The 10,003-nt window shown below is 45.1% G+C and overlaps 1 protein-coding gene across 1 annotated transcript; it reads right to left on the bottom strand.

Moving 5' to 3' along the window:
• Positions 1-1,326: 1,326 nt before the first annotated feature.
• On the bottom strand, positions 1,327-9,145 carry Ufm1 (ubiquitin fold modifier 1; the record flags this gene model as incomplete). Its single annotated transcript, XM_005077479.4, has 6 exons — positions 1,327-2,465; positions 3,749-3,781; positions 4,794-4,833; positions 5,596-5,653; positions 8,723-8,779; positions 8,862-9,145. Coding segments are annotated over 6 exons (540 nt in total), but the record flags the coding sequence as incomplete, so codon positions are not given.
• Positions 9,146-10,003: the final 858 nt, after the last annotated feature.

The following is a 10,003-nucleotide window of genomic DNA, read 5'->3' as shown; positions in this document are numbered from 1 at the left end:
TACAACCCCACCACCAGAGAGTCTAGGAAACAGGGAGGGCTACAAGAGAGATATGCATGGTACCCCAGAGAAGGGGAATGGGATGGGATCTCCTGAGGGGATTGGGAATATGGGGTGAGAGGAGGGGAGAGGAAGTGTGGAGAAAGGGAGGGGGAGCAGGAAGGTTGAGTCAAGGAGCTACTATAGGTTTGAGAAGAGATCTGGCACTAGGGAGATTTTCAGAGATCTACAAGGATGACACCAACTGGCAAACTAACCAATAGTGGAGAGGCTGCCTTAAATGCCCCTCCCCTTATATGCCATCCTAGAGTCTTCATCCAATGACTGATGGAAGCAGAGGCAGATACCCATAGCTAAACACTGAACTGAACACCTGGAACCCAGTGACAGAGAGGGAGGAGTGATGAGAAAAGGGGTCAAGACCAGGCTGGTGAAACCCACAGAGGCAGCTGACCTGAACAAGGGGGAGCCCTTGGACCCAGACTGGTGACTGAGAGGTCAGCATGGGACTGACCCAGACGCCCTGAACGTGGGTGTCAGTGGAGGCCTTGGTAATCTATGTGGCCTTAGATAGTAGAGCAGTATTTAGCCCTGGCGTACAAATGGAATTTGGGAGCCCATTCCACATGGAGAGATGCTGTCTCAGCCTGGACACATGGGGAGGGCCTAGGCCCTGCCCGGGGATAATATGACAGCCTTTGAACATTCCCCATGGAGGGCCTCACCCTCCCTAGGGAGTAGAGAGGGGATGGAGTGGGGGGGTTGGGGAGTCTGGTTGGGGGGGAGGAGGGGATGGTGAGAGAGCTGGGATTGACACGTCTAATTTAAATAAAATTTAAAAAATGGAAAAATAAAACTTGCAGGTCATATTTAATAACAAATCATCTAGTTTTTGAGTAAAATATTTTTAAGACTATGGATTTTCAAATCAAAGAACAGGTAGACAACTCTTTATATTGTGTACTTTGTAAACACAGACAGCATGCAGATTTTTATGCTAAAGGCAGAATGAAAGAAAATAATAAATGAAGCAATTGAGTGTTTAAACATTTTTGGTTAGCAGAAGCGTCATAGTCTAAGGAATAGGGTCTTTGGGCACTACTTTTATAAAAATAAAATCCCAGCAGACATGAACTGCATATTGCTACATAATTCAGAATCCCAGCATATACTCTGCACACCTGTGGACAATGACAATGCCTTCATTTACTAATATATCTTCAGATGCTGACCATTAATTTCTTACAAACCTCCCCCTCAGTGAACCAAGGCCCTGTAATAGGAATACAGGAGACACGAGATAAAAATAGGTCCTGAAGACATTACTCATGAATTCAGTCAATATTTATTGAGTACTTGTATTTCTAGCTCTAGGGAGCATGTGGCAGACCCTCACCTCCAAAGAGCTCACCTGCTCTCACTTGGTCACTGTCAAGATGTGCCAAGACATGGATTTCCTCTGTAGGGGCAAATAAGATCTTTTACAAAATGCATTACTGTGGGAGAGGAGACTGGTTCACATCAGGGTGTCTGTGTAAGGTCAGAGGATGACTGTGGATTGGTTCTCTTTTTCCACACGGGTTTTAGGAATTGAACTTACTCAGGCTTGCAAAGCTGTTCTGGGCTGAGACACCTCTCATGTCCTAGGCCCTGAGATCTTTGTGCAGACTGCTGGGCGTTTTGCAATGTCTACGTAGCTGCCTTCTGAGCCTATGCCCAGTGCTCTTCCCCTTCACATTTCTCAACCCTACTGCCCTCTCTGACTTCTCCTGCGCCACTGTCAATTCCCACCAGGACACACCTGACTTCATAAGATCGCTATATCAAAGCTGTTTGTGTAAGATAGCAACTTTACACACACAATGGTAACATCCCATAATTTAATTTGGCTTTTGTATAAAATTTAACTGTCCACAGAAATACCCATTAACTTCATCACAAAGGACATAATTTAAAATCTAAATATGGGCCTGCAGGTGAGATGCTGTCAATCAAATGCCTCTATGATCAATTATCCTTTAAACTCTAAAATTAGAAATACATCCAATACTATGAATTTGATTTTCCAAATATTCCTGAAATGAATGATCCGACTCATCTTCTGGTTGTGTTGGTGGTTTTGTTTGTTTTTTAAAGCACAGTCCATTTGTCACAGAAGTACCCTCTTCTTCTGGTGAGGCAGCAGTCACCGACTATGTGACCCATGGTTGGTACCCTCCACTCAAAGGCAGTCTTTCTTCCCATGAACAAAATGAACAAGAAGGGACAAGAGTCAACTTTCCTTGTCTCATTGATTCTTGGTGCTTTCATTGTATCATGAATGCCTGATTTCAACCATACAGCAACAACAAACACCAGTATTTATTCTGAAAGGCTCTATATTCCAAGAAGCAGACATTAGCAACTTCCAACTCTGTCTCTAGGAATGATTCGCAGTTCTGAGCCATGTTTCAGGAAAACATTTCCTATATAAACAAACAAAAACACAAAGTCAGGCTTCTAAAGAGGACAATATTAGCATACCAGAAAATGATTCATTAATGGAGGGAGGAAGTCCCTGCATCCTCTGAGCTGGTACCCATTCTTCAGATCCCTGCCCCCATCCCTCCTCCAGCCTCATAGAATGATAAATGCTTAAACATGAAGGTACACCAGCCACTGCCATGCCAGCAAATGCAGTAACATCAAAAAAAAAAAAAAAATGGTGACACCAGCACAAAAACGTAAATCCAGGGTCAGAGAAGACCACTGAGATACGCTGACACTCAAGTTGGAGCCCCTGGTGAGATTATAATCAATCTTAGTGATGGACACGATTCAATTGAAAGGTGGCATAAAGGGCAACATGTAAGGGTAAGCAAGAATTCGAATTAATATAAGCAAACAAAAACTTCTAGAATCAAAAAGACAAAACCTGCTCCTATATCATACAGGATCCTTAATGTAATACAGTACCTAAGAATTTTCAAAAAATAAAGATTTCAATTTAAAGTATATACTCAAGATCATTGATTATGGTAATAAAAATCTGCAAGTATAAATCACTTTTCATTTTCTAGATTTGTGACTTTCACCAGTAGCCTACAAAGACAATATAATTTTTATAAATCAAAATCTCCCGAACAATTGTTTAAAAGCCAAGTATTGTTCAAGAATGAGGCCGTATTATATTAAACAGTACGGCTTCAAAGCGTTACGGTTAGAATATCAGCCAGAGGACACATCTTAAGAAGTACATTCTTTTTTCACAGTTTAAGAGTTCCTTTACTGAAGTTCAAGACACAGTTACCCTACCTGCTGGCCAGGATGTCAATGTTTCAAGCTAAGCTATGTTCACAGTTTGAGCATTAGGGAGAACTTAGCCTATGAAATGTCAGTGGTTGTAGCTGTTTAAAGGAACGATGGCTAGCATTCTTGCTGGCACTTCCCGGATGCTAACCATGGAATATACCCAGATTTAGGTAACTTACTGACTACCTCAAAGTCACTTTAAGACAAAGGTCAATCATTAACTTTGCAACACAATCTTACCTCTAGATTTGTTATACATATTAATTAAATACTTTCAATTCCTACACCACTATTAATCATATGATTAATAAATTAATATATATAAACGGAGCCAAATGCCACTGAGCTACAAGTAGACTGCTACATATGCTCTACACAGCTATGTCTTCTGAAAAATCGTATCTAGTTGAAATACATAAAATAGTCATCTTTGATGGACATACAGGCAGACACTCACCAGCAGTCTGTGCAGGATTTATTCCTATTCCATCTAGAAAATAAATTGTAAATCATGTAAATTATCCCTAAAGCTAAAACAACTTAAACAGTAACAAAGGATTTGCTGTACTAGTGCGGCTATGGGCACAAGCAAAGGCTGAGCAACTTCAATCCAGAGCAGACAAGTCTCTCAGATGAGCTACCCATCTGTGGACACCTCCCATGGTATATGCTTGTAGGCACTGCTGGATGAGACAACACATCCTAAGTACAATGACTCTCACACGGTCTAAGATGGTGTTTTTCATCCTATCTTGCTACATGAAATAAAGTTTCATTCTTCTTTAAGCAACAAACACCTTATGTATGCCACCAGTTGTTTCACCTGCTGAGCAGCATAAAATCTCCAAGACAAGAGAGGACAAGTCATTTTGTTCATGTTCTAGTGACACTTTGCATGTCTGAAACATTTCCACTGGAGAACTATCAGAAAGTTGGCTAGCTTTCTTCAGTGTGAGAACACACAGTGTATCAGAGTAGGAAATCCAGTCATACCTAAGGTAAGCTGAGCTACTGCATCTGACCCCTTCAACTGAGAACTGCCTGCCTGGAACATTTAGTCATTAATTTATACATGGGAGAGGGACTAGTGCTCCTCATTTGCTGCTCTACTGCTACCTCATAAGAACAGGTCCCCTGGAATTTGTTCCAGGGTTCCAAGGTATTCAGAGTTTTAACCAAACATCTAAACTGAACAACACTGCACACCTGTAGACCAGTTTCCTATTAGCACAGTTAAAGAATAGGGAAGTCACATTCCTGCTCAACTTTCTATACTCTAAAGCACTTTCTGACACAACTGTACATATATGTAAACCTTGCAGACTAGAGAAAGAGATAAGGACAATAGATACTGTGAAGTTTCCCTAGCCTAGGGAGAAGATGAGCAGAGTTCATTCCATGCAGAGTTTACCATTAAGTATAATGTCTACGTAACATATACAGGGGCTTTGGGATTCAAGTCACACTGTCTCCAGCACTTATGGTTTAAGGTGAACTCTTACCATTAGTAATGATCGCACTTGTGGCTGCAGGAACTTTAAACTAAAAGGGAGAAAAGAAAAACCATATCGATACATTTTCATGGAACAATGAAAGTCAGATTTCTATAATTCTAAAATGCAACAGTCTTTTAGAGAAAGAAACAACAGCAAAAAAGCAGGGTTACTAGAGTATACAGTGCCGAGTTAGAGCTTGGGTTAGACAGTATGCTCACAACCCAGGGACTGGGTCCCAGTACCGGGGGTGGGGGAGGGCAACAAGAATGGAGGGATTTGCATGTGATGCAGCTGACCAACACCACCACTCCAACAGAAAGCTGAAGTCTCTCAAATCACACTCTGGTGCACTGGCCCAGATCAACCTACACTTCCAAATGTTGTGGTCAGAGATGTTTTATAAACAATTCTGATAATTGTAGATAGAAAACTCTCATTTCTTAAAATCAGAAAATGCGTGCGTGCGTGTGTGTGTTAAACTAGACATTTTTCAAAACAGCTAATAAAGTTGTATAGTCAGCTCTTTAAAAAACAACTTACGTGTCTCTGGTGCATTCAGTACCAATACAACTCTCACACTTTTCATCTGCTCAATTAAACAGATGTGTCAATTTGTTCAACTCACCGCTGGCTAATGAGTAGAGAGTAACTTTACCTGGGCTTGTGACTTCCATAGCATGAGCCCAGCAACGAACGCAGGGAAGAACGCAGGGAAGTGGGATGAGGAGGGGCCCAGTGCATGCAAACACAAAGACAAACCCAAAGGAGCCACACTGCATCCATAAGGACAGTTAGAGCCCACACTTACTTCTTCTGCTGCAAACTTCAACACCGCTGTGAAAGGCGTACTTTCAGGAACACTAAGACTGCGACAAATAAAAATGAATTGAAAGAATTTCAGTTTATTTCATGCAAATGAAAGAAATTGTTTTTGGAATTTTACGGTTGGCTGCTTTCCTGGCAGCATCATGTGAACTGGTGCTCACAACAAGACACTAGAAAAGCAAAGAGTGTGACAATGCTGTGACTGGGACATACATGAGGCCACTGGCGGTGGGTCCAAGATCTAACACTAACTCACAGACTGACTTAGTGGAGCCCATTCTATACGGAGAGATCCTTGCCCAGCCTAGACACAGGGGCGTGGGGATGGAGAGGTGCCTTGGTCCTGCCTCAATGAAATGATGGGACAGACTTAGTAGACTTCCTAGGGGAGTCCTTGCCCTCTCCCAGGAGCAGATGAGAGGAGAGGGGAATGGAGGGAGAGAGGGGAAAGGAGGAAGGGGGAACTGGAATTGGAATATAAAAAATAAATTAATTTAAAAAAAAAAGAAAAGCAAAGAGTCAAGACAAGGAACCAATGCTCTGTGTGAAAACTGACAATCTGCAGGCAGAGTTCTGCCTGTTCTCTTTCTCAATTTATGTGTGTTTAAGATTTACTGTATCTTGCCTTTTTGTGCTTGGGTTTATGTATGTACATATGTGTACAGATGCCCATAGAAGCCCAAAGAGGGCATTGGGTCCTCTGGAACTAGACTTACAGCCAGATGTGAGCCATCATATGGGTGTTAGGAATGGACGCTGAATCCTCTGCAAGAGCAGCCAATGCCCTTAACCACTGAGCCACAGCTCCACCCAGATTGATACAAGTGTAGCATAGGGGCAGATGTTTAATAAGAGAATTTTTTTTTCCTTTTAAAAGGCAGGGTCTCAGGCTGGTCTCAAAATCAGAGAGCTGTGTTTGCCTGCCCTCCAAATGCTGGGATTAAAGGCTGTGCCAGTGTGCCCTGGATGAGATGGCTGTCAGCAAGGTCAACCTCTCCCTGGTCTTCAGTCTACCTTAATGCATCTCATCAAAGTTCTAAGAAGGAAAAACAAAACAAAAAATTAAACCTCTCAAGAAGAGAAAAACAAAAGCCAGCGTCTCTCATTAAGCTTCTCAATTCGTTGTCACATATCCCACTAACGGCTAATGTCAACTCTGTCACAGAACTTTCTTAGGTTTAACCCTGGATTTCTTTTCCACAGTCTCTGAATATAAAAGTCATACCATATTGTACTGACTTCCAAAAGAGAAATGAAAATGATTTTTAGGGGGGCTGGCATTTTCCCGACAAATGTTATTTAATAATAAAGTTTGTATCACTGTTTTCCTTTCTTTTCTTTTGGGGGGAGTACTGGGACAGAGAATAGAAAGAAAATTCTAATAGTCCTAATAGTCACTTGTTTAACATCTTCTAACATGCAGGGGATGGGAGGTTTATCAAGATTTCAGTAGTATTTTACAAGTGCTCATGCAGAACATCAACAGACTACACACGCACATATCCACACATGCATCAAACACAACGCTGAACAGTTAATCAAAAAGTCTTCAGCTGCCTTTAATCCCAGCACTCAGGAGGCAGAGGCAGGTGGATCTCTGTGAGTTCCAGGCCAGCCTGGTCTACAGAGCAAGTTCCAGGATAGGCTCCAAAACAATACAGAGAAACCCTGTCTTGAAAAACAAAAACAAAAACAAAAACAAAACAAAAAAAAACAAAGAAAGTATTCAGCTGCAAAGTACTGACTGGAATGGCCCAGTGCTGCAGGAGCTCTGATACAGCTCTGTCTGTCTGTCTGTCTGTCCTTTCCCCTCTCCTCCCCATTCTTTCCGGAGTACAGCTACACACCGCTAAGCATAATCCAGTACAGAGGGAGAAAAAAGGACCGGAGAGTGTCGCCTGTAGGAACAGGCTTTACAGCAGCAGCTATGTTCTTTATGGAAAGGTATGGGAGATGCTTCTGGGTGTGGATGAGGATGAGAGGCCTCCCTTCTCACTTCTCTGCATCAACGGGAAAAGGAGCTGTGGAAATTTTGAAATAAAACAAAGATACTTTCTGAAAATAGAAAAGTGGACAAACTTTTGGAACACAGTAGAATGCTAGTCACAAGTTTTTTTTTTTTTCATAAAACTCATCAATGCTATTTTTTCCAGGAACAGAGTGAGTGTAAAGAACATAAAGGGTTGAATTTGCAGTTGGGTGTTTCACGAAGCAAAACAGATGAAAGAGAAGTGGCCATCAGATTCGAGGGCATTTGCCAGAGCGTGATTTCTAAAAGGCAGGCCGCAGACTTTCGTCTCCGTGAGAAACGAGCAGGCTTGGCGCTGGGGCAGGGAAGAGCCACAGACCAAAACGGCGGCCTGACAAATGACTGAAAGAAGTAACGTGGAAGACACCCGCAGTAAATCACCTGGAGGAAGAGGACGTGGGTATCTGAAAACAGCAAACCGACAGTTGAGAGATGGCGCAATTACTGGACACTGAGGGGGTAAGGAGAGCATTTTACACACGGAAAGCTAAGGGAACAACAGGCCGGGAGGCTGAACGAGTCACGCAGGTGGCAAGCTCAGACGGCGATGGCAGCTGCTATCAGTTGGCCTGACCTCGGTGCCCCTGCTTAGGGAAATTCTGCCAGCTAGCATAGACCTTCCAGCTGCACTCACATAAAAGGGGCGGGGTCTACACTTAAAAGTCGTAAGAAAGTTGACACAGAAACCTGGGTTGACCACCATCTCAACTGCTCGAGCACAGAGCGCCCAACAAGCACACACGGCCCCCACACGCACAGTCCCCAGGCGCGCTAAGCACTTTTTTGCCATGATCCGAGTCGCGTGTGACTTGGGGGTCCACCGCTAAGGCGCCGGCTCGTCGGCTCCTACCCACGCCTGACGTTCACCGTGTGCAGAGTCCAGACTTGGGAGGGAAGTCGGCCCTAACTTCCAGTGGCCCAGGCGGCTCCCGGCCTCTCCACGACGTGAAAGGGGCTCACGCAGCAACGCGTCAGCCCTGCCCCAAGTCCCCCCCGCTGCCCACCCCGTGCGCTCCGAGGGGCGCCGGCGGCTCGGCGGGAACGCCGCACCCCTCTTCCCGCAGCCCGGCCCGCCACTCACACTTTGTACGGCAGCCGCGGGTCTGACGTCAGCGTGATCTTAAAGGACACCTTCGACCTGGGGGAGGGAAGCGCAGGGTGTTACAGTCAGCTCGGGCCGCGGGGCCGGGGCCGGGGCGAGGGGAGAGTCGGACACTTACATGGTGGAGCCGCCGCGCACACCCCGCGCCCCTTCGCCCGCCGCGCTTCCTCGGTGGCCGGCGACGGGGGCCTTCGCGGCCCACGTCGCCCTCCGCGGCGGCTGTCCGCGGCGCGCCTGAGAAACGCACAGGCGCGCGCAGGCCGCGGCGGACGGCCAGACAGGAGCCAGCAGTTTACTGAGAGTGTGTATCCACCAGGGATGAAGGGCAAATGCCAGGTAAAGAGGACGCTTCTGCTTTTGATTGCTCGCTGACAAATTTTCAGTCAGGCAGTACGATGGAGGTCAAAGAGAGTAGCCGCTAGGTCCCCACTGGCTGGTCAGGGCGGAAGTAGGGGAGGGGATGGAAGCCGGACGTGGCGGCGGAACTGGGGGCGGGACTCCGAGGGCAGGGCGTAGGAGGAAGCGTTGGGGAGTTGCTAAGCAACCACCGGCCGGCCCCGATTGACGCTGGAGACGCTGGATTCCACCGTTTTAATTAACAGCGTTCTTTGATAATTCTAACATTCCCGTTAATACGATTTGCATCCCCTTTGTCTTCTTAGTTCTCATCTTGCTACTGACTTATTAGCAAATTCAAAGGAACGTTACTACGATAGAATTGTGCTGAGATGTCTGCCAGGGCCCAGAAGAAAAATCCGTTATCCCAGGACTGGGTTTGGGAGTTGGAAAGACTCGTCAGTACATCCCAGTAGTTCTTGATGTGGCCAAATAGAATTTAACTCGGGTATAAAGATTCCAGTCAGGTGTAATTCAGCTTACCAATGAACCTTGAGTCCCTGTGTTTACCAGGCACAAAACCAAAGACTGAGGCTCCCCTGTGAACCAGAGACCAAACCAAAGGCTGTGATCCCAAAGTCATAAAACACGTGGGTGGCAATCCCTTAGAATCTATCAGCGGATTGTATTTCTGTAGGGAGTGGGGACTGCTGTCTCAAATCTTTATCACAATGTAAACACCATGACCAAATAGGCATCCTCACAGTGACCATTCCCTTAAAATTTTTTTTTTTACCTCCCGACTACAGTTTCTCCTCTCTCCTCCACTGCTCCCATTCTCTCAGAAAGGGGCGGGCCTGCCATGGGTACCAAAAAGCATGGCATATCAAGTTGCAGTAAGTCTGAGCACCTCTTATATTTAGG

The sequence above is a fragment of the Mesocricetus auratus genome, unplaced genomic scaffold (genome assembly GCF_017639785.1).
Source record: "Mesocricetus auratus isolate SY011 unplaced genomic scaffold, BCM_Maur_2.0 Super-Scaffold_100011, whole genome shotgun sequence".
Lineage (NCBI taxonomy): Eukaryota > Metazoa > Chordata > Mammalia > Rodentia > Cricetidae > Mesocricetus > Mesocricetus auratus.
The sequence above is the reverse complement of the archived record's forward strand: the minus strand, read 5'-3'. Positions and strand labels throughout refer to the sequence as shown.